We start from the raw sequence: 24,520 nt of genomic DNA, 5'->3' as shown, positions 1-24,520 counted from the left end.
ACTGAACCATCTGATATAGTGAGAGGTGGGATAGAACAAGCTTTCGATACCCAAAAAAGGATTCTGTGTCTTGATGTCTGAAGTTATGATTGCTTTAAGTTTAGAAACACTTGCTGTCAGTTGTCCTGATGTGGCTTCCATGTCTGTTTATTTGAGTTGAAATTGTGTGAAGTATGCTGTCAGAAGGTTAGCTACTAAACTACTTTGGTAAGCAGGGTACTAACATACTGTTTATTTAGAACTGTAAACAGTGTAATATGTGAAGACAAATATAATACCTGAAAGGAAGTAAAATACATCCAGTTTCCTAAACCAGTGAGTTCCGTTCTGTAGTTCAGTTTCACTGGCTTGAATGAGAATTTTGTCCTTTAAAACTTAGTCAGAAATAGTTACCAGTATCTTTTTAGTAATCTTGAATAAAATGTTTCTTTTTGAATCGCTGGTTCTGACTATAAATGTAATACAATGCATTCTTCCCATTGATGTACAAGATGATGTAAAGAATAAGGTTTTGTTGTAGAATGACAAATTTCTTTGAAAAGTTAGTATCTGTGACACCTGCTTCATCCTCCCCTCTTTACCCAAATAGCATAGTGAAGGATGTGGTTTACAGGTTTACCTGTTGAGGATGGGGTGTCTGTAAGTAGCTTTGCAGTTACTTTGTATTCAGTTATGAAGTTTTAGAGAGTCATATTGTAATACAGGAGAAAAGGGTACCTGGACTACTGGTTCTTACATCCGTTATGTACTTAGCTTGGAATGCTGAACAGTTTTTTGGAATATATATTGTGAGCTGTAATGTACTGCCTTCTTGAGAGTTCAGTGTATTTTGTTCTGTTGTCACTGTCTTGCATATTTCATTGGGAATGGTCCACATTGAAAAGCTGGTAATTAATTAATGTATTTTTAATTCCTTAAGAGATTTTGTATCTCCTCCAAATAATAAAACTATATAATTTTGTTTCAGGCATTTCGAGAAGGGTCCAGGAAATCTTCACGAGTAAAGGTAATGTGATTTTGTTAGTGGTTTTGTTTTGCCCCTTAATTGTACATTACTTAAGTAATATGAAGCATCAAGAGTGCAATTGGGGCTATACATCAAGCACTGAAATACTCTTGATAGCTAATGTAGTGTGTATGCATTCTAGTAATACTGAATTAAGGTGTGAGCACTACATCTTTGTTCTGCAAACTTAATTGGAATAGTATACTGTAGATTTTTATTCTGACAATACTTCTTTTTCAAGGGCCAGTGGAAGAATTAGGGTTTTTTTTTGCTCTGCAAGGGAGTAAAATTGAGTGCACACTCATTTGAACTTAGTAGCTCCAGCTTTTCATAGTTCTAAGCAGCAAAATAATTAAATGGCTGTATTCCATTTGAAAACTAAACTAGGGGTTCCGCTCTGTCATACCTCATCTGGTAGGACTATCCTGACTAGTGCTGGCATAGTTTAAGGAGTCATGTTAGGATGTCTGCTTTTTCAGATTTAAAGGTTATAGCAGCTTTCAAGTTTTCTGTGAGATAAAAATATGCATGATGTGAAAATGCAGTATTTCCCATGGTTGTTTAAACCTTGGGATATATAAAAAGAAGTGAGACACAGTTTGCATTTCAGATGTCTTAAGAGTGACTTGTGAATAGTGAAGACAGAATTGGGGTAGAAAAAGTCTCTATTTTGTGCTTTCTGAATATAACATTTGTAAGGTTCCATTTTTTAATGGTTTTCTTAGTATTGCATCTTTTTTAATGCTGTTTGTGTGTATGGTTCTCTTGATGCACAAAAGAAATGTAAGCCAGTAAACTGAATTGCTGAGGTACTTGATGTTTTATTAATGCTTCATAGTGTCTCTGCTCAGGTGGATAGAAAAAGGAGTGTTGGTTGGCTGCTGCTGTCCATAAAGAGCATTGGTTGGCAGAAGGTTTGTGAGGTCTGGAGGTAGAAATGGCACTTTCTTTAAAAGTGAAAGGATCAGAAGCACTGTAAAAGAAAACTGTTTAGTGAGAAGCAGATAAGGGGAGAAAAATTATCTGTGCAAAGCCTGTAACCGTAGTCAGAACCTTAACATAGTAGATGTAGGATTAGTAAGATGTGAAGTGGGAAAAGATACAACATGACCCTTGAAAGGGGGAAATCAGATCTGTTTGTTATAGGATGGAAGCTGGAGTTCTTTATATTTGCATACATGCACAGAAGTTGAGTAGGCAGGGATATTTGACCTTCCAACTCTTGCTCTCATAGGTTGATAATGCAGTGCAATTGTGTGAGGAAACAATGTCAGTCTCCATTCTCATCCCACTAAAAGTTAGAATCTCTATTGAAAGGGGAACGTATTCCTGAACTTGAGCAATATTTGTGAAATTACAAAATGCCTAAAAGGACAAGTGTAATGCTGCTGAACTCAGTGCCTTCTGAGTAATGCAGAATTTTATACTGGACTTGCTAAGAAAAATAAACCCTTAATTAATGGCATGCCTTTGGCCCTTCATTTTGTGTCTTGTAGTAGACCTCAGACCTTTTTTATTTCAATATCTTTTTCTTACCTTGTAATATCTCATCACTTTAACTTTTAGGGTTCTGCTCCAGAGATCGATCCTACTGACAGCTCAAACTTTGGATGGGAAAATAAAATCAAGGCATGGATGGATCGTTATGAAGAAGCAAATAATAACCAATACAGTGAGGGTGTCCAGAGAGAGGCACAGAAAATAGCTCTGAAATTAGGCAATGGAAATGACAAAAAAGAAGTTAGCACCAGCAGTCAGATTTTCAAACCTCCAGTAGAGGTAATGAGCTGTGCCATGTTATGTTATTGCATGCTGCTTTGTACCATAACAAAGATAACCAGTTAGATAGATTAAAAAAACAAAAACCAAAAAACAACCACCCAAAAGACAAAAAAAAGAGGGGAATATCATGTTCACTTTCTGTGTCTTGTCTGATAAAATCTAAGCATCAGTTTTAACAGCTTTTTGAGGATTTGCAACTGATTGTTATGATTCGTATATCACCCCACATGCCCTCACCACCCCACCCCCTGGTTATGTTTACACTTGTGTATCAGTTCTTGAAAGAATAGCAGAAGTGATAGTCTGAGCCCTGAATCTTCTGTAGTGGACATAGTGTAGTAAACTTTGGTGCTGTTTTTCTGCTGAGAAATACCAGGAGTGGTTAGGGTAGAAAGACACATTGAAATCGGAATCTTTTCTTTCTGCCATATATTTCAATGTGTTAGTTATCCACATTTTTCTTAATGTATGGTAAGTGTTCTGGACGTTTAGGTACTTAGAATGGAATTTCATTTACTAGTTCATAAAGGATTTTTCTGATGGTAGGTTACATTCCCATTTTTTAAAAACTCTTGTGATCCTGTGATTTCTTTTTTATGAAGAAATTGTGCAATGTCTTTTTTTCTGTCCTTAACATCAGTTACTTAACTGCTTAAAATCAGAGCCATATAACATGCATTAGCATTTTGTAGCAGAAATATCAAGGAGTAGTAGCAGGTTAATGGAAGCATCTTTGCTTCTTCTCCACAAAGACCATCATGGCATATGGGACACCTCCTTAGAGGAATATCCCTGCTTACAGAGCCTTTTGCCTAAGAGGGTACTTCCTTTTTGATTGGTGATGACACTTAAGAGAGGTGTGAGTTCACTGGTTGTCAGGGCATGTATTGGTTTTTAAAGCCTTCCATCTAGAGATATACACATAAATTTGGAAACCCTCAGGATCTTTTATTTAGTTACTATCTTATTTTCCTGTTCTGTTTCTACTTGAATGAATCCTGAATGTCCTTTTATGTCTGCATGTTTTGTTCTGATTGAAGGACTTGAAGCCTTTGAAAGGGTTAGGCAAAGCAGTTCAGCAGTTCATCCTAGTAATGGTGAGAATTAAGTGCACTAAGGGATATAGTACTTGAATTGTGAGAGTGTGTTGGTTTTCAGCCATGTACTAGAGAACTGAAGTTCTATGGGCTAAAGCATTCTTTCAGTCTAAGTCCGTAACTAGTTGAATTAGTAGAGCAACATTTTTTGTCAAATCAGTTTTTTAGTTCACATAGAATTGTTTAGTAGTTGTGAAAGTATAATACGCTGTTAATAGTAATGGAAAAATGGTAGAAAATGTTAATTTATAAATTAACTTCTGTCCTTACAGAGTTATGTGCAAAAAAACAAGAAAATTTTGAAAGCTGCTAAAGACTTGCCTCCTGATGCCCTTATTATTGAATACAGAGGAAAGTTCATGCTGAGAGAACAATTCGAAGCTAATGGATATTTCTTTAAAAGGTTTGTTTATTCAAAATGTTTTAATAAGGTACCTTTTAAAATGATGTTTTGCCAAACCTGCCTCAAGTACAAGTCTTAGTTACTAGCAGTGCCTTGCTTTTACTGTTTGAAAAATGATTGCAGCTGGAATCTGGTCTTTCCCTTCTCTGCCAGATACCCTTGCAGATCTGTTCAGGAGTTAGTTTCCTCTTTCTTTGTTCTTCCCTGGCTACAGGATTCCTGCATTCTCAGTTGGGTAGTTGTGCACCTTAAACCAGAGGTTGGCAGGTTCTACCATCCTAAAATAATTCAGAAGGTAATGGCAAAGACATTCTCATTTGTGAGAGAAATAGACTCTAAGTTGGTCAGGCTGAGAATGGCATTGAACACAGGTCAACTTGGGGCCATTTTACTGCCATAGCACTCTAGTTCATTAAGTTACTGAGCAATGCATGACTGCTTCCTTCTTCCTGTGGATCCTTTTCAGTGCTGTCGTTAACAGCACAGATACTCCTACTTGGGAAATGGCAAGAGGCCTATTGGAGAGAGAGAGATCACAGAGCTTTTGCTCAGTAGAGGTAGAAGAGTTCTTTGGCACTTTTAACAGTGGAGCTTAAAGCTTATTTTGTCAAAGTATTTTGATGCCTCCTTTCTTCAGGAGGGTTGGGTGCTAGTGATATTGCAGGTGTTAGATGGGGAGGTGCAGATGTTACTTCAGTCTGTGTATTTTAGATTATTCTGTGAGGCACCTAAACTTCTACTCAGGTTTCATTTTAGGATCTGTCATAATACAAGTTTAAGAAATATGAAGAATCTTAACCTTGTGTCTTCCATGTCTAGTGCTTGCCCTGTTCTTCCCTTTATATCCTATGCAGAAGAATGACGTTTAGAGCTGTAAGTCAAACTTCAGGTATTCTAAGAATGCATTTGGAAAATATACCAGTTAGAATCATGAAGCTTAAACACAGATGTGTCATTCTCAGATTTGACCCACAGGTTTGGTGTATGATGCCAAACGTTATGTTAAAGAGCTATTTAATGTGAAGAGTAAGTTATATTTAGCATCTTTAAAATGGTAAAGCGCATAAATGGTTTAAAATGGTTTTCTTGGATCTTTTTCAGGCCATACCCATTTGTTTTGTTTTATTCCAAATTCCATGGACTAGAAATGTGTGTTGATGCAAGGACTTTTGGAAATGAAGCTCGATTCATCAGGCGTTCATGTACACCAAATGCTGAGGTGAGCATGTACCTAAAGTTAAATTCAGTTTCATTTGCTTAGAAGTCCCTTTTTCCTTGAGTTTTCCAACCAATAATTTGAGCAGTCCTTACAATTTCTATACAGATACTTTAAAACCAAAACAAAAATGCAAAATACGAAAACAAAACAAAACCCTGCAAATTAATATTTATGTTCTCTTGAATATAGGTGAGGCATGTAATTGAAGATGGAACAATTCATCTTTATATTTACTCCATCCAAAACATTCCAAAGGGAGCAGAGATTACTATAGCTTTTGATTTTGATTATGGAAATTGGTAAGTACTTTTGCATGCTGTTCTAAAATACATCTAATGCTTTTTAAGGTATGTTGTGATTGAGAGTAGCTTTGTCTTTGTATCACTTCCTTGCTTGCTTTAATAACAGAGCTCCTTAAGCACCATTTAAGTTAGCTGTGTGTGGGGGCAGGATTTCTCCCATATTTTTATTACTGCATATCTGTTGCTGATTTCAGCAATGTTGCAGTGACTTATAAATGATGTGGAAAAGATAGAAATTTAGAGGAAAATTAATGAAGATGTACTGTGAAGATTTATTATCTATAGGTGTCCTGTAGTGTGGGGAGCATAGTGGGAAGAAAATCTAGAACTAGTCAGTAATGCCCTAGGTATGAGAGTGCCTGTGTAGTGTAGCTTCAGGAAGACACTATCTCCTTTGATGAAATGGGGGAAGCTCTAATAATCTGTAAGCGTTTTGAAATGGTAAAGGAAATAATTGTTTAAGTTCCATTCACATATGTAGGAACTGTTATTCCAACACCTCTTTGAAATCTGATGGCAAAATAAGGTCTCTGAGCGATACAATCATGTAATGATTTCTCTTGACTAGTAGGAAATGTTTTAGGGCATAGGTGCATTGTGCAGGAATGCCTAGCCTTGGAGACTTGGAAGCATTAACCCCATCTCTGAATGTATGTGTATTAATCAACTTGAGTTCAGACTAGCTTGCACTGTTAAGTTTTGTAGACATACTCCTACATCCCTCACATGAAGGCAGCCTGAGAAATTGCCTGGTTGATAGGTTTTTTTGTTTTTTGTTATTTATCCTCTTATAAGTATGTAGTATTTGTGTTCAGTATCTACAGTTGAAAGCCCATATAAGTTTAGTGTGCTAAACAGTTCAACAGTTCCTACAAATTAAAGTTGAACTTAGAATTGTACAGTGACTCACATATTTCTCGTGTGCTCGTTCTGTAAGTTGTGTCTTCTGTCTTTGCATAAAGGAAGAACTCTCTGCCTTCAGTGCATCTGTGATTTTGTATACTTAGGTTTTAAATGTCTTCTGTCTTTGAAGCAAATACTTGCCTTGAATTTAAAAGAATGCCATGTGACAGTTACACATTCAGCTAAAGAGTAGGTGAAATTTTTGAATTATTGTAGTACTGTACATCTTTGTGAAAACCTGACTGCTTTTACTATGGTTGGTGTGCATCATAGCAGGTGTTTAATGTGAAATGTATCAGCTTGTGTGATTCAGTATTGAAAAGTCTTGCTGCTGTACAGACTAATCAAAATATCCCTTCTTTCATTTGATTATTTCTAGTAAATACAAAGTGGATTGTGCTTGCCTCAAAGAAAATCCTGAATGTCCAGTTCTCAGACGTTCTGAGCCTACAGAAAATATCAATACAGGATATGAAACGAGAAGGAAAAAGGGAAAGAAAGAGAAAGATGTTTCAAGAGAAAAGGAGACTCAAAATCAGAACATCACATTGGACTGTGAAGGAGCAGCCACCAAAATGAAAATTGCAGATAATAAACAGAGGAAGCTTTCTCCCCTGAGGCTGTCCATTTCTAATAATCAGGTATTGATACAAATATGATCAGAAAGAAAAGCTTTCAAACACACTCTCCTTTTGTAACTACATTTTAACAGGTCACTGAAAAGGGGTAGGGAGAGCTATCAAAAATCATACAATAGATAAGCTGTTTCAACTTTTTTCCTATACTGTTTTCCTTAATATTTGATGGCATATAAAAATATGTTGGTTCCCATGCCAGTTTTAACTACATGTTTTTCCTCTGAATTTCGTTGTGGATCTGTAATGTGAAAACCTCACATCATGCTTACAGGAGCTCCCAGTCCATCCTGAAGTGTCTTTTGGTTAGTTGCATATGTTACTCAGGAGTGTAGTATTTTAAAAATAGCAACAAGTAGCCCAGCTCCAAACCCAAATTAATTTTCAGCTTAGAATGTTATGTGTTGGCTGCAGCTCAGTGTTGAGTAGAGCTCTGTAGCTCTGTTAAATAGAACTTGGGGAGATGGGAGGAGGAAGATGTGTTACAATGTAGGTGGATACTATGGCAAAGCTACCTTGTAATATACCATGCTAGTCAATTTTAAATTAGCACTTATTTTAATATGTGAGTTTGAAAGAACTAGTAGGAGAGATCCATCACATAAATTATTAACTTGAATCCAGAAGGCCTGGCATGTGGTTTCCAAATTACGATCTGCAGAGAGCCAACATTTAAACTTTCTCATCTTAAATGATTTTGTTGTGGGTTTTTTTGTTTTTTTGTTCAATTTAAACAAGGAGTAACGGGTATTTAAAACTTTCTGCTGAGCCTCTGAAGAGTTATACAGTGCTTATATAGAACAATCACAGGAGAACTTGGTTTTTTTAAAACTTACCTTGAAACAGCAGGAATTGTGAGAAAAATGGATCTGGTAAAATGTGTATCTAAAAATAGAAGCTAATCAATTAATAGCTTTTTTCTTAGGTGAAATATATAATGCTAAGGTAAATAAAGTGTATGGGAAAGTGTAATTGTACTTTTTAGACAAATGTTAAAACCCTTTGTCCAGTCCTTTATGTAAAAATGAAATTGCATAGAGGACCAGTTGAAGCTTAACTCTTCAAAGTTATTGTTTCCTGGTTAGTTTTGTTGTTTGTTTGTTTGTTTTTTAAACCAGAAAATATTGGTTAACTAATGTTTGTGTTTCCTTCTATTAAGTAAGGCAGTGTAACCAGATTCCGTAGTGAGAGCTTAAGTTGAAAATGTGATTTTAATAGAATATACACTTCTCACCTGAGAAAAACTTGTGTTACTGTTTAACACCTCTTTGACATTCATTCTGTATCACTAAAACAAAGTGTTTCTTTTCAAATGGGTGTGTAATATAAACCTCTTAATTCTGTAACTGATTTATAACATGGCTAGATGAGTGGGCATTTAATGCTGAAAAGTTTTTATTGCTTTGGAGGTTTAGTTGTGATGGTGGGTTTGTTAGTGGGGTGAGGGATTGCAGTGGGTGTGGAACCCTGAAATTTCAATAAGGTCAGTGTGCTAATGAAAAAAGCTACAGATATGTCTAAGATATAGTATCTTAGAAAAGATCTAGTCAGGTGATTTATATTTACAGGTTTATACAAAGGTAAAGTGGATATTGGGGTGGGTTTTTTTACTTTTTTCTTGACTTATTGGTTGGGTCCTTTTGATGCAGTGATCTGCAGATTCTTAGTAGTGTGTAGCTTTGTTTTCCCTAGCTTGCAAGAGTAGTAGAGCTTCTGTAAAGCAGTCATTTCCTTCTTTCAGGAGCCAGATTTTATTGATGATATAGAAGAAAAAACTCCCATTAGCAATGAAGTAGAAATGGAATCAGAGGAGCAGATTGCAGAAAGGAAAAGGAAGATGGTAAGTTGGGAAGCAAGTAGCTTTCTTAGGTTGTTACTAAGGCTTAATGACATCTGCTCTTACCATCCTACTTGCTGTTTTTTTGTAGGCTTTTAGAATCTTGAGTACATAAGGACTAAAATCCCTACATGAACTTCAGCTTAAAATGCAAAGATTGCTATTTGATAGCATTTTATGTGGCTTGATCATTGGGAAAATGCTCTGCTTTTTTTGTCCAATGTATATAATTTTTTATTGACTTAGAAAAAGATGTAGAAATTATCTAGATTTTATTTTCCTCACTCTTTATTATTGCATGTTACTTATATTGGCCATTTTTATAGATAAAAAATAGGCAAAAAACCTGACTACTAATTCTGACTTCCCAATTTACAAATCCTCAGAAATCCTAATCTTCAGAGGCTGGTAGAACAGTGTTAGGAAAATTGGTATTTTAAAATGTTGGGGGCTTTAGGCATTCAGTATGTGAGATGCTTGAAATTACAGATTAAATCAAAAACGTGGCCAAGTTGTATAATGAAATACTAATAATTAGAACTTGTCATTTTATTGTTTGTGCTCAGATGTGGCACCAGAACTGATCAGAAATGGCCCAGACATTACAAAAAAAATGCAGATTCCTGCTGGTGTTTCCTATGACTCTTACCAATAACAAAATTGGTAAAACCTGTATTTATTAGACACCAGAAACCAAAATCTCCTCAAGTAAAATGTATTCTAACACAAAATCTGAAAAATTACAACATAAACTCTGATATAAACATAAAACAGTGTCATGTCATTCTTTTGAGGAATGATTCTCATCAGTCAGATGATTTTGCTCGTTTTTTTGTGGTGTTTTTTTGTGGTTTTGGCACTTTACATTTGTATTTTAGTAACTCAAAACTCTCTGTGAAGCTTAGTTACAACACAGTTGCTGTAGTAGTCAGATGCAATTACTCTACCTCTGTTATTGGGACTGCAAATAATTCCAAGTTTACCTGTACTTTACTGAGCAAACAGAGGCAGGTTCAGCAGCAAAATAAAATTGGGTTCCTCATTCACTCATATGAGAATATGTTTGCAGGTATTCGTTCTCTGATATAAACACGTTGTTTATATCAGTGTACTGTTGAGTTCCACACTTTTATAAAAATAAATAAAATTTGTAATAGAAGCCCTAATTCTGCCACCTTTACTGTCTTAAGCAGAACTCTGTAGATGAAGGGATCTGCTCTGTTGACCACTAGGATCTGAACTACAGATGTTACCTTTTTTTGAAATAGTGACTCTTGGATGCTGATTATTTTTTGGTGTAGTTTGTAACACTTTGAAAATAGGGTCAGAGAGTAAGGGAGCTTTCTGTTGTTTCATACATATATTAGTATTTCATATCTTTCTGGTCATAAGTGTTTCACTGCTTTTAAATACTACATATGCAAATAAGTGGCTCAGGGCTCCATTTATTTTATTTTTTTATGTTTTAGGCATGTGATTTCCTTGTACATCACTGGTTTTAACAGTTTCTTAAATACAAAGCAGAATTCTCCTCGTGTTTGTCAGGCCTGGTATGAATGCAAGCCTTTCTTTAGAAGTGTGTAATAATTGCAGTGATTGCAACATGTCCCTTTCCTCTGAGCTTCTGCTGAAATTTATCTCCATATCAACATACAATGAACATGTTCTGAACTACCTTAAAAAAATTACGTACATATACAAATATTATGACTGAAATTTGATCTTTATTATTAAATCCATCAGACAAGAGAAGAACGGAAAATGGAAGCTATCCTGCAAGCTTTTGCCAGACTGGAAAAAAGAGAAAAAAGAAGAGAACAGGCTTTGGAAAGAATCAGCACAGCAAAAACTGAGGTTAAATCAGAATGCAAGGAAGCACAGATTCTCAATGATGCTGAATTTATTCAGGTAGTAATGTGGAATGTTATTTTAAAACTAGATTGGTTTAGGATGTATGAAATTTATTTTTTTGCCCTGAACTCAAATCTATTTGATGAAAATTTCTATAGTTCTTTTGACATTGTTATGGTAGCTCCTGATTGAATTTTACTCAAAAAAAATATGTATTATAATTTGGTTTTAATAAATTTCAGTTATATCAATTTATGAAAGTGTACACCACGCACCAGCTGTATAATTCAGTCTCTCTTTGAAGTTCAGGAGAGGAGGTGTTTACCAAGCTGACTTTAGCCATAGGAGGTGGCTTTCCTTAGACACCCTCTTATAGCAGTGGAGAGTAATTTGCATCTTTAGTGGGTTATTCAGGAACAGATTATAGTTCTTTCCTTTTCTTTTAAAGGAAAGGAATTACTAAGTTTTAGTTTGTTCTGGTTTACTGCAAATAATAATTAGGGTTTCAAGAACAACTTTACTTTTACTGCTGGATGCTAGTATGCTTTTTACTTTGCAAATAGCCCTACAAATTCTCAGTCCAGGTTTCCCTGGATAATTTGTCAGCATGCTGTTAAGGACCTAGTAAACTATAAATTACAAAAATGATATTGGACTGAAAGACACAATGATGTAAGCAGCTGATTCCTAGCTTACGGATGAATGGATGTTGCGTGGCATTGCTTACACAAATCTGTGGTGATGTGTCCAGTGACTGGTGTGTGTGAATACTCTGCCACTAATGAGGTGCTTAGGAGGAAAATACAGTAAATATTGTTTTCTTGAAGGACAGAAATATTTCTTTTTAACTATTTTTGTTCTAACAAAGATGACAGGGCCTGTAGGGGAAGGGAGAACTGACATTTTGTTTGGAAAAGGCTATGGAGCTTTACATGTGTGTGGAACCTGTTTACTAGACTTTTCCTTTTGTATCAGGAACCAGCAAAAGAAGAAACTGCCACCAAGCCTACCCCAGCCAAAGTTAATAGAGCTAAACAGAGAAAAAGCTTCTCACGGAGTAGAACTCACATTGGACAACAACGTAGACGACACAGAACTGTCAGCATGTGTTCAGATATCCAGCCATCTTCTCCTGATGTAGAAGTAACTTCACAACATAATGAAACTGAGAATGCTGCACTGGTAGCTGAGCCTGAAACAGAAACTGTTGTTACAGAAATGGTTACTGAAACGGAAGCTCCAGCACTTAATAAATGCCCTACTAAGTATCCTAAAACAAAAAAGGTATGTTACTTAAGGGATGGACTTAGGAGTTTAAGTTTCTTAAGTTTTTTTTAACTTGAGAGTTTGTGTACTTAATCACATAATAAGTACAGTTCCTCTGGGCACTTGTATAATATATTCCAGGAAAATTAAATACAAAAGAACTAAGTCTTAGTTTAAAAAATAAATAAATTTTTTTTTAAATGTAAAACCACCAAAACTTTGCTATGTAGAACAAATCTATACTAATTACTTTTGCTGTCCCAAATTTTCACTGAAACTGTCCTCTTTCTTGCCCTGTGTATTTTTGAACTTACAGCTTGTAAACTAGCTTTTCTGGTTTGCATAACAGTTGATTAGGTGAATAATTAGACTAAAAGTTTCTAAAAGCCAATGATAAAAACACTCAGATGACTGGTTTTTTTCTCTCTCTGTTTAGCACTTAGTCAGTGAATGGTTAAGCGAGAAGAGTGATAAAACGGGGAAGCCTGCAGACAGTCTGTCAGAAAGGCCTCTGCGCATAACTACCGACCCTGAAGTTCTGGCCACTCAGCTGAATTCTTTACCAGGTCTCACTTACAGTCCACATGTATATTCAACTCCAAAGCACTATATTCGTTTTACTTCACCATTTCTTTCAGAAAAGAGGAGGAAAAAAGAACCTGTGGAAAACATTACTGGCTCTTGTAAGAAGGTAATGCTTCCCTTCGATATGGTTCCCCATCCCATCTTAACTAAAAATAAGTTTTTACTTGCTAGCACAAATTCAAGCATAAAAAAAGCTGATTGGCGAAATAATTCTGTAATGTGGTTTGAAACATTTATGAGTAAACTAGTAAGTCACTGATTTGAACTTGTTTTATTACAGCGTTGGTTGAAGCAGGCTTTGGAAGAGGAAAATTCGACAATGATTGATAGATTTAATTCCCCATCACAAGAGAGATCTAGAAGTCCAACCATCAACGGTGAAAACAAAAGTCCTTTATTACTGAATGACAGCTGTTCCTTAACAGGTGAAACTTTTACTGATACAGTGTATAAGAGCTATGTCAAAGCAGTTGAACATGAAGGACTGTGTTTTTAAAGTAATGAGTTAATGAAAATTCCAGGGCTATTCACATTATTTCCTGATACTTTCTTTGAAAGAAGTGCTTAGTTGCATTAGTGGCTGGGATTTTTCTTTCCCTTTCATGTATAAGCAGCAACCATATTTTATAGTGTGTAAAGTCAACAAAAGACTCGTGGTTTTTATTATGAGCATTAAGAGGTTAGAGTATAAATTAATTTTTCATGCTATTCTGTGTATTCAGAATTTTAAATTAAGTAGGCCTGTGTTGCACATGGAGGAAATGCTGTGTAATCTTGTAGGCACAACACAAAAAAGGAACACACTAAAAACTAAACACGTATCTGAGATGATGTGATCAGGTGATTCCTTATACATTCCTGAACTTGGAATTTCCACTTTTTAGTGAACAGTCTGCAAAATCCATAAAAGTGGATTTGAATTTTCAGGAGACAGCTCTTACCATCATCCTAGCACACAGATTTCAGCTACTGATATATATGTAGTTTATTTTTCCAGTAAGTGTCAGCTGCTAAGAGTTCATCTTCCAGGAAGCCTGCCCTGTAAGAGATTTTTGTAATCTTACTGAATTTTTTTTAAACATGGAATTAATAATTTCATTACAGTACTTAACTGTGATTACTATATCTAGATCTCTTCTTGCTTCTCTCTAATTTTAATACACAGATTTAACTACACCACTAAAAAAACGAAGACTGTATCAACTGTTGGAGTCTGCATTTTCAGAAACCTCCACACCTACTCCTTCTCCGTATGCCACACCAACTCATGCTGACATCACTGCCTCTGAGCCATCATTGTTTGCTACTCCTCCTAGGGTAAAAACAGAAGATGAAGCTTGTAGAAATGGTTACAAACCCATATATTCACCAGTTACTCCTGTAACTCCATGTATACATGGAAATACCATGCACTTTGAGGTGAGATTCCTAATGGATTTGAGTGTAGCCGTCCTAGTGTAAATCAGTATTTGTACTCTGGTAAAGGGGAATGTTTTCTGTTTGGCTAAAAAAAGAAACTGACTTGCAATTTCTTCTTATTTATTTAGAATATTTCCTCACCTGACAGTTCCCCAGAAATAAAAAGGCGAGCTTACAGTCAAGAGGTAAGGATATTTGCCAAAAACTGGAAATGGTGTCTTGGTTTCATGTGTGGGGCTGCACCATTCTTAGTAAATGCTTCTCACCAGCCATTGCAAGTTTCCTGAAATGTACAGGGTGACTTCCTTACAGGTTTTATTTGCTTACTACTGTGTATTTCCACTTCACCTCTTTGATTTTCTGTTTTAACCTGATTTCTTTCTCCTCTTATTCTGTATTGTTCAAAAATCCTGATGGCTGTCATGGAAAGGAGTAAATACTGCAACTTAGAGATAACAGAAAAACAACATTTGTGCTTTTCAGGGTGCAGTTACATCTAAATTAACATTTCTCCTTGTTACCTGCATCTCTTAATTGTTTTTGTTGAGCCTAGCTATGCTCAGAATGAGAGAGGAGAGCAGAAGGGTGATAAATGGGTTTAGGTGGGTGAGTTCAGTTCCAGCAAGTGCTGTTGGAATGCACCTGAGTACTCCCAGTGTGAAATTATGGACCTGTCCCTCTGAGAGGACACACATGAGTGGCTGGGCCACTAGAGGGGCATGGCTGTGGGGTGAGGAAATGTAAAACATCAAGGTGGAGCTACAGTTCCATGTGAAAACTACACAAGTAGTGTGAACTGTAAGCTTAGTGACACCTAAAAGGAATAGGTAAAAATAAAAAAGATTTAGTGGGTTATACTAAGAGACTTTAATTTCTGGTGAGTAAATAAATGATCCAGATATTCTCCCCTGGGAGGTAAGTGTATATATGTGTGTGTGTATATATATATGTTTTTTAGGTCAATCTTAATAAATGTATTTGTGAAAAACACCATCATAAACTGTCAACTGAATTTAACTCAATCATAATTGAGTATTTTAATGTTTATCTGACTGGAGGGGTTTTACTTTGGAACTGTCACTCTTCAATAGAAGTAATTTAGAAAGAATTCATGGAAACCTTAAAATATAATGTTTTATAGAAGCATTTCCAGCCACAGATATGTACTGGGTTTTTCCTGGTTAATAGTTTTAAGAAGTACAAAATTCAGTTTTTCTAACTCGAAATAATTACTTCTTGAAATAAATGTTTTGGCACCGAGGGTCCCTGTTTTTTAAATTGAACTAAGTGTTTTGTAACTTCCTGGCCAGGGACTTGCTTCTGCTCTGCCTCTGCCTGTCATTTAAAGTTTATTTTAACTTTGGTTCATATCCATTTTATTGAAATGCTTTTACTTAATATATTGCAATAGTAGAAATAAGTGTCTGCCTGCAGAATTGCTTTTTAAAAATAGATAAATTCATGGTACTGAAAAGCCTCTAATCCCCCAGCTGAATGTCAGAATAGTTGCAGTTTTGTTAAGAGTTTGGAAGATTATTTGACATGCTTTTTCTTCACGCAGGGATATGACAGAGCATCGATTCTAGCACTGAATTCTTTCAGAAATTCGAACCTGACAGATGTGGGCCTGCAAGAAATAAAGACTATTGGATATTCCAGTCCAAGGAATAGAACTGATGTCACACGGCAGTGCACTGGAGAAATGGAATCTGTGTCAGACCTCCAGCTGGGACTCGAAGTAATTGAGCAAAGTGCACTGCATAAAAACCTGGAAGCCCCCACACATGATAGGACTGATTCAAACAGCCAATTAGAAACTGCTCATTGTGGAAGGGGCACAATTTATTCTTCCTGGGTAAAAAGTCCCGACAGGACAGGTGTAAATTTCTCAATGAATTCTAATTTGAGGGACTTGACCCCTTCACATCAGTTGGAGGTAGGAGGTGGATTCAGAATAAACGAGTCAAAGTGCCTGATTCAAGACGATGCTAGAGGCATGTTCATGGAAGCATCTGTTTTTTGTACTTCAGAAGATGGAATGGCATCTGGCTTTGGAAGAGCTGCCAATAATGACAACTTGATGGATGGAAATTGCACACCACAGAATCCTCCACAAAAGAAAAAGGTTATAATTTTAAGAATTGTTTGGCCTGTCTTGCATAGTCTGCTTATTATATTTCTATAACAAAGAACTGTAATACAGTTAAAAAAGCCCTGATGGGTTATCTTCACATACTACAGTGTAGTAGACCTTATTTAGGGGGAATAAGAGAGCAAAGAGTAATGCTCCATACACACATTACTTAAATTTATTTTATCCAAGTAATAGATAAAAATTCACTTTATTTTATATGGATCTTAAATTAATTTGTCAATAAATAATTGCTTCTCAGGTTTGAAAATGGTTGCTTATGCTACAGGTATTACAGAATGTTACACAGAATACATACCAGAATGATAGAGATCATATACTGTGAATGTTTGTTACAAATTACTGTAAGAAATTGCACTGACAGATTTATTGATACTGAGACTTTAAATTTCCAATTTTTATTTTCTTCAGGTATCTTGAAATCATTAGTCCAGAGCAGTTTTTTCTTGGCTTAATTTCTTTGTACTGTGTTTGAAAAATTAGCAAAATCTAAATTTACTACTCTTACAAAAGAGGAAGTTGTGTGGTTATGGGCAGCTTGAACCAGAATTGGAAGTTATGCTGCTTATCTGTCTGTGACTGTACACTCAGGTTAGATTCCCTCTGCTCCTTGCAGAAAGGGTGACAACATAAAAGACAACAGTCTCTAGTGCAGCAGCTTGCCAGTTCTTTCTTTTAACAGACTGAAGTATTTTCTTTTTTGAAAGATGTCTTTATGGAAGCAATGATCAAGGAGATGGGGGCATATTCTGTGTGTGTAGATGCATGCAGAAATGGGGTTTTGATCCCATTGCAACCCCTGTACACACCACCTCCCCTCTGCTCTGGGGCTTCCTTCCAGGGAGCCCTCATGATTCTTCCTTCAGAAGTTCTACATCAGAACTGGTTTTTTTGTTTACTTTGCTTCAAACTGAGACACAACTGAAGCAAGGTGGTAAGAACTCTGTTCTTACCTGGTCCTGAGTCAGAGAATTTATATCTCCCATGTATGTTACTGTAGCATTGCTGTTTTGGCAAAGCCAGAATTCCTGTAGCTTCACATTTCTCTTTGTCTGAAATGAATTTTTTTTAAACCTCAGCAACACTTGTGCTTCATTAACCTTCCCCCCATTTCTCTTGCTGACAAGGGCTCTTGGATGTTACTGCTGAGGGGTTATGCTACAGTAATGCCTAAATGAAAAAAAGTGCAGCTTCCCCTGACATCCTCCCCAGAATTGCCTAAAAGTTTCAATTTATAGAAGCAGCCAAAGAAAACTGTGTCTGTACCCATGAAAGAAAGGAGTTTTATGGCTTCAAAGAAGACACAGAAAAAACATCTTTTTACAGGGATGAGGGAGGAATCTCACCTAAAGAGAAGGTGACAGTTCAGGAATTTTGTAGGAGAGTCATAGAAGCCTTTCCATGTGACCACATTAGACATTAATGTCCTTATGCAGTTGTTAAAGGAAGTTTTCTGTATTTCAGCATGTCAGTGCTCCTTTATTTTCTCTCACTGTTGTACAAGTTTTTCTCACTTCAATGCAGTTCTATACATAGTAGCCACAGTGCATAGACTCCATCCATTCTTAATGCTTAAACTTTCTTTATGGCAATATTCTTCAAGGGATCCAAGTCATGTGATGTAGAAATTACACAGTTTGCCTAAGAGTAAGATCAGTTCTTGATCTAAACTTTCCTGTATGGAAAATAAAATATTTTTAACTGGCTTATCCCAGATGACATATAGAAGAGTCTTTAATGAACAATTCCAACCCTAGAACTGCAAAAAAAGCACAGGCTGCCTTGAATGTCTGCTTGTATTAAGGATTAAGCCAATTAAATGTAATATTTTTTCATCACTTCATTTTCTTGTTTTGGATGCTGTGTGATTCAGAGTAGGTTGCTGGTAACTAGGAGAAAAGATTTAAAGACACTAAATGTAATTTCCACCAAACTAATGTCATTACTGAGTAAAGTAGGTCTGAAGGGGTCAGTATTGCAGCTTTCCTGATTCAAATCCTGAAGATATATAGTGAATACACATTTATTTTTCTCACTGAAGGCAACCTTTAAACATTTAAGCTATTGTCCATCCTACAGAAGGTTCTGTGAAATTATTTTATATATATATATACATATACATATATTAATATGTATATATATATATATTTTTTTTTTTAAAGCAGAAACAACTTTTCCCTTAATGTGTCACTGGTTTTGGTAACAAGCTTTACTTGGAATTTAGTATTAAATATGTTCTTAGTCAGTCTCCTTTAGAGTGCAGTAAAGACACAAACAAACTGGGAAAAGAATGGAAGTTTTAGTTGTAAATTTTGTATGTAAAAAAAAGGTGTGAAGAGCTTACAGAATCCTTTGATACATGCAGCAGAATGAAGCAGAAACATGGTGGGTTTTTCATATGAGGGAGTCAGAACTGACATGTGACATGTCTTAAAATTAGCTTTACCATATCAGTATACTCTTACTAATGCTGCAGTTTAAGGAAAAACTGTAAAGTCCCTTGTAGAAGAGTGAACTGAATCACCTTTGGACTCTCCCCTGCAGCAGAATGCAGACTTCCTTCTCTTGGCAGAAGCTGCTTCTTTTTTACATTGTGCTTACAGTCGTTAGTAGCTCAGTACTCTAAATTCACTGCAGGTGTAGTGAAATATCTTCAATTAATCTATACCCATTTTCTTTTAGAACCAATTAAATTGTATGTTTTACTGAAAGAATACATTTAATTTAAACTGTGAGAAAGGAAACAAGTAAACTTCCATTCTAACGTTTGTTGTGTTTTTTTTTCCCTAGGTATCCTTACTAGAATACCGAAAGAGACAGCGAGAAGCTAGAAAAAGTGGCTCGAAGACAGAAAACTTCCCCCTGGTTACTGTATCTCCTCATGCTGCTGGTGGAGGAAATACAAGTAGTAACAATGGTGCTAATGATGGGTGTAACAACAGTGGTGAAAATGGGGAGCAAACAGACAACACTGCAAGTCTACCTGTACCACTGCCAACTGCTGTTTGTAATGCAGCTCCAGAAGACATTGGCAACAACTGTGTAGTTAAGGAATCTTCTTCCAATGAGAAGAATGAGCCAGAAGTTCAGTGGTAAGTCAGAAAACTGTTGGACTAAGTGCTGGTTAATTATTTTACTGTAATTCTAAGTAATTTGTATTAGAAATCTGGTTTTCATTAGTAAGGGTGAAATTGCAAATTACCGCTTAGAAATCCTTCTTTCAGATTAGCACAGTCATCTCTTTCTCATATGTAGGAGATACCTCATAAAAATATTTGGAGAGATACCCATAAGATATTGATTAACTTGTTTTCATTCTGAATTTTTTTTATGAGAGCAAACTAGGTACCAGTTGTAGCAAGATAAGTTGCCTAGTTCTATAGAGTCTAAAAATGTGTAGGTCAAGTACTGCTGTAAATAGTAGAAAATAGGATTGGTGAGTAGATGTGCTCCTTCCAGCAGTGCACAGGTTGGGCTTTGTGTGTGCTTGCCAAGTTGTGTGGAGAAGGAAGCAGCAGCAGTGTAGTGAGGATGCTGTAAGGGCTGTGAGCCACTTGAGTCTCATCCTCAGCATGGCCTTGGTGCTGCACTCAGTCCTTGTGTCTTCACTGCTTTATTTGTGGGCTGGAGAGAGTGCTCTTCATCTGATATCTCAAAACCTTTCCAGAAGGGAGGCTGGAAAGATGCTTTGCAAAAGCTTCTAGGAGACTAGAGGAAATCTGTCTTTTCAGTAATGTGGCTGGACTGTTCTTGTGGGGTTTGCTGAAGTGCAGTGTGTGAGGGGCTGCTTGCAGTCTGCCAGTGGTTCCTTCTGCTCAGGTATAGAGTGTGTGCTGACACTTGCATCACTGTTCATGACCATTAAATGGTTCCCCTGTGTGCAGACCATATGCTCTGTTGGCTGCCATGCCAGATGCTCCAACATCAAAAAATCCTGGGGAGAAATAAAGTGTGGAGGTGACATAGAATGACTTGAGTCTGTTATAAACATTGGACAATATTTCCCACTGCGTTTTTGGTAGTTTTCATTTAGATGGTCAGCTGTGGTGACACTGTCTCCAGCCCATAACTAGCAGACCCTGCAGGTGTTCTTTATGCTGTAGTGAAAGCCTAATAGTGTTGAGGATGAATATGGGCTGAGAAGTTGAATGTCCTTCTGCTCAGATGCTCCAGCTATTCCAGAATAATTTTGTAGAACCAGCTGAAGGAGGAAAATTTTAAGTGAAGTCTTCAGAGTTTTATTGAAAAGAGTCTCAAGTTCAGTGTGCAGACACTAGTGTATGGTATGGTAAGCAGAGTGTGGAAACAGGCTAAATGGAGAAGAATTTATTATTAAGTGTTTGTAGTAATCCTGCAGACAATGCCAACATCTATTTTAGTACAGCAGTACTGTAGAGTAGTGCTGTATGTTCTTGTCTGAAAGAAAAATAGTCTTGTAGAGTGCAGCCATTTTATGTTCTTGATCAGGTTGTGATTGCCAGATGTGACTGGTTATGAGAGAAGCTATGACTGTCACTTTTCAAGATAGATGTAGAAGCTTAAGCAGAGATATATTTGTGCAGTGTATGCATCTATGGATCCACTATTAAAGAGCAAATTTCCAGCTTTCTACAAGTGGAGAATATGAAGCAGTACCTGCAACCTTTATTTTTGAAATTTAGTTTTTGACTTCTAATGTATTTAGAAAGAGGAAGAATTAAAAATTCAGAACACAACCCACAAATCTACAGATGTTTCCATATTAAGATGAACTGTCAGTTGCAGGAAGCTGAGATATTTAAAGTGGGAAAAAATAGATACAAACTACTTAACAAATCATACTCCTTACCTACAACCAGTTATTTGGCTCTTACACAGTCACAATGCTGTAAATTATCTCTGACCCACTGTTTGCATATACATTGTCCTAAATCTGGTCTGTGGGAATACATCCCCTTAAATCTAAAGTGTTTCTCCCTTCCAGGACTGCATCAACCTCTGTGGAACAAGTGAGAGAACGAAGTTACCAGCGAGCTTTACTTCTCAGTGATCATAGGAAAGACAAGGACAGTGGTGAGTGGATGCATCATGTGGAAGGTAGATGAATCTAACCAGTTCCCCCGTGGCAGTCCATAATCATTCTAATGTTATGTTTGGGTCTGCTTCATCTGTAGGGCGAGAATCACCCTGTAGCCCATGCTCACCGTCTCATGTTCAGTCTCCACCTTCATCTCATTCAAATCTCATTTCCCAGTTGCAGCTTAAGGTCCCTTCTTTCACTGAATTTCTGGAAGGTCAGTAAGCAGATGACCTTGTATGACACTTGACATATTGAATAGTCTCTTACAACTTCAGTAGCTCTTCTAAAGTTATATATAGTACTAAGTGATCTCTGCAAAAGGCTTATTTTCCACTTTTATATTTTTCTGCTTTATGTTTGTAGAACCTGATCCTGAAAATTCAGAGCCTCCTTCTGAGTGTCCATCCCCAGATACTTCACAGAAGACTTGTAAGAGTCCCTCAAAAGCAAGCAAGGTAATGCAGCATACATGGTGCATCTGGGTTTTGTGTGTTGTGTAATAAGTGTGTGAATATGTACATGTATGTCTAGTAAGTCATGAAAAAAACAGATCTCGTGATTTACTACTTAAGTGAACATGTATTTGTGCAGTAATTTAACATAGCAGTATTCTGTAAGAATATTTGTGGTACTGCATGTATACTAAAAAGTTGGTTTATGTTCTGTTCTTTCATTAGCTATACCTGTTTGTATATGATCTTGCACCCTGTAGACAGAAGAGATTGTATCAGTGGATTCAGTATCACCACAGTTCTGCAGGGTGAATGCTGAGGAACTGGCAGTCAGAGCTGAGACCAGTACCATGATTTCTGTGCTCCATGCCTTAAAAGAGGAGTTTGCTCCTGCCATGTCAGGGCGTGGCAGTGTTTGTCAGTAGAGGCACTGATTTGGGGAATGATGTTGTACAGTATTAAAAGTAACTCACTTTGTAATAGTTTAGTATGTTTGCTTGCACTGTGCCAGTTTTAAAATGTTAAATCACTTGAAAAACGGCTTTATTTTTGTAAATGCTCTTGTCTGGAATTCTTTCTTTCAGACTAGAAATATAAAACTTTTAACAAATAACAGATTCTTGACTCTGACCTGATGGGTCATATTTCTGCTACTGTTTTAAAAGACACTTGCTTATATTTGACATTCATGAATGATTGCTATGTACTTACTAAAAGTAGTGTCTTTGCCAAGTTTGAGCTCTCTATTGTTGCTATTTTTCTTACACTGACTATTATGTATCCCGTGTCTCAACACTTCTCACCATCAGGGGGAGAGAGCAGTATTCTGAGCAGCTCTTGTTCTAATGCATGCACAGTTGAGTATCTGGAATGCTTGGTGCTGAGTGACTCTGTTTTCATTCCAGCCCTCTTCACCCAGTCCTGTTTCAACACAGTCGCTTGGGAAAACACCCACAAAACCAGATCCACACTGGGAAACTGCAGCGAGTGCACCTGAGGCTGAGGGTGCGAATCACCCGAAATCTGAGCTGCAACAAAAACAGCTGGGAAACAGTGTCCAAGCACTTTCAAAACCCCACCCATCTCAGTCTCATCTGCGCGGTTCTGCTGAGCAACTTTCCCATTCACAGAAGTTGCCTTCTGCACCTTTGAAGCTGCATTGCCCCCCTTCGCCTCACGTAGAAAATGCTCCCAAGCCCTCCACCCCTCACGCCCCTGTGCAGCATGGGTACCTGTCACCAAAGCCTCACTCGCAGCAGCTGGGATCTCCGTACAGACCTCATCACCCACAGTCACCTCAAGTTGGAACACCTCAGAGGGAAACCCACAGAAACTTCTATCCGGCAGCACCAACCCTACAGCCCGGTAATCAGCAGCAGGCTGGCGGAGCCCTCTTTACTCAGACAACTTCAGGACAATCTTCAGCTTCTTACAGCCAGTTTAACCAACAAAATTTGAACAGCAGTGCACCGCCTCCCCCGCCCCCTCCTCCCCCTTCTTCTACTTACTATCAAAGCCAGCAGCCCGCAGGAAACTTTCAGAATTACAGCCAGCTGAAGGGCAGCATACCCCAACAGACCGTTTTTTCATCTGGACCAAATCAAGCACTTCCTGGCACTGCAGGTCAGCAAACGGTGCCGGGACACCACGTAACTGCTGGGCATTTTTTGCCCTCTCAGAACCCCGGTATTCATCACCAGGCCTCAACATCTGCTGCTCCACCTCCTCCTCCGCCACCACCCGCTCCAGGTCCTCACCTTGTACAGCAGCAAAGTACCCATCAGCAGCACTCTGTAGCACACGTTGTCGGTCCAGTTCATGCTGTGGCAGTAGCTCCTGGATCACACATCCATTCTCAAGCTGCTGGTCACCATTTGCCACCACCGCCTCCGCCACCAGGTCCTCTGCCCCACCACCAACCTCCCCACCCTTCAACTGGACACCAAGGTTTGCAAGCACAACACCAGCATGTTGTAAACTCTGCACCTCCCCCGCCCCCCCCCCTCCACCTTCTAATGTTATAGGCTCGGGGCATCACCCAGCATCAGCACAAGGATTACACCACCCATCTCATCAAGGACCCCCCCATTTTCCTTCAAACGCTCACACAAGTGTGTCCTCCTATTCCTCACAAGCCCCACATCACACAACGTTAGGACCTGGACCTCAACATCAGCCTGCTGGAACAGGACCTCATTGCCCACTCCCCGGTCAGGGTCCTCACATCCAACCTCAAGGACCAAACAGTATTGCAACACCTCCTGCTCCGGGGTTCTGCCCTCACCCTGGCTCTGTCACCCTTCCCCACGGGGTGCAGGGGCCGCAGCAGGCGTCCCCGGTGCCTGGGCAAATCCCCATCCACAGAGCACAGGTGCCACCCACTTTTCAGAACAATTACCATGGTTCGGGGTGGCATTAAAATGGATCCCTTTAATTCTAAACATTTTTAAAATGTTCTGTAATATAAACTGTATATATTTCATATGTACCTATTCTAGGTACTTTTTAAAGCTTGTACATGATACTTTGTATAAAAGCGAACACCAGTGCTC

The 24,520-nt window shown here is 37.7% G+C and overlaps 1 protein-coding gene across 1 annotated transcript in view; it reads left to right on the top strand.

The window, feature by feature from the left end:
* KMT2E (lysine methyltransferase 2E (inactive)) overlaps nt 1-24,520 on the top strand; it is a 57,038-nt gene extending 32,518 nt beyond the window's left edge. Inside the window, 20 exon segments of the mRNA XM_071733984.1 lie at nt 968-1,006; nt 2,573-2,785; nt 4,158-4,288; nt 5,390-5,507; nt 5,697-5,806; nt 7,092-7,353; nt 9,089-9,187; nt 10,928-11,092; nt 12,011-12,319; nt 12,738-12,992; nt 13,167-13,311; nt 14,052-14,305; nt 14,434-14,490; nt 15,867-16,430; nt 19,248-19,549; nt 21,421-21,509; nt 21,611-21,730; nt 21,880-21,971; nt 22,874-23,960; nt 23,963-24,520. Of these exon segments, the coding sequence (XP_071590085.1) occupies nt 968-1,006; nt 2,573-2,785; nt 4,158-4,288; nt 5,390-5,507; nt 5,697-5,806; nt 7,092-7,353; nt 9,089-9,187; nt 10,928-11,092; nt 12,011-12,319; nt 12,738-12,992; nt 13,167-13,311; nt 14,052-14,305; nt 14,434-14,490; nt 15,867-16,430; nt 19,248-19,549; nt 21,421-21,509; nt 21,611-21,730; nt 21,880-21,971; nt 22,874-23,960; nt 23,963-24,387 (4,836 nt within the window). The 3' untranslated portion in view covers nt 24,388-24,520.

This window comes from Heliangelus exortis, chromosome 1 (assembly GCF_036169615.1).
Source record: "Heliangelus exortis chromosome 1, bHelExo1.hap1, whole genome shotgun sequence".
Lineage (NCBI taxonomy): Eukaryota > Metazoa > Chordata > Aves > Apodiformes > Trochilidae > Heliangelus > Heliangelus exortis.
Note: the sequence above shows the minus strand (reverse complement) of the source record. Positions and strands in the feature narration are given on the sequence as shown.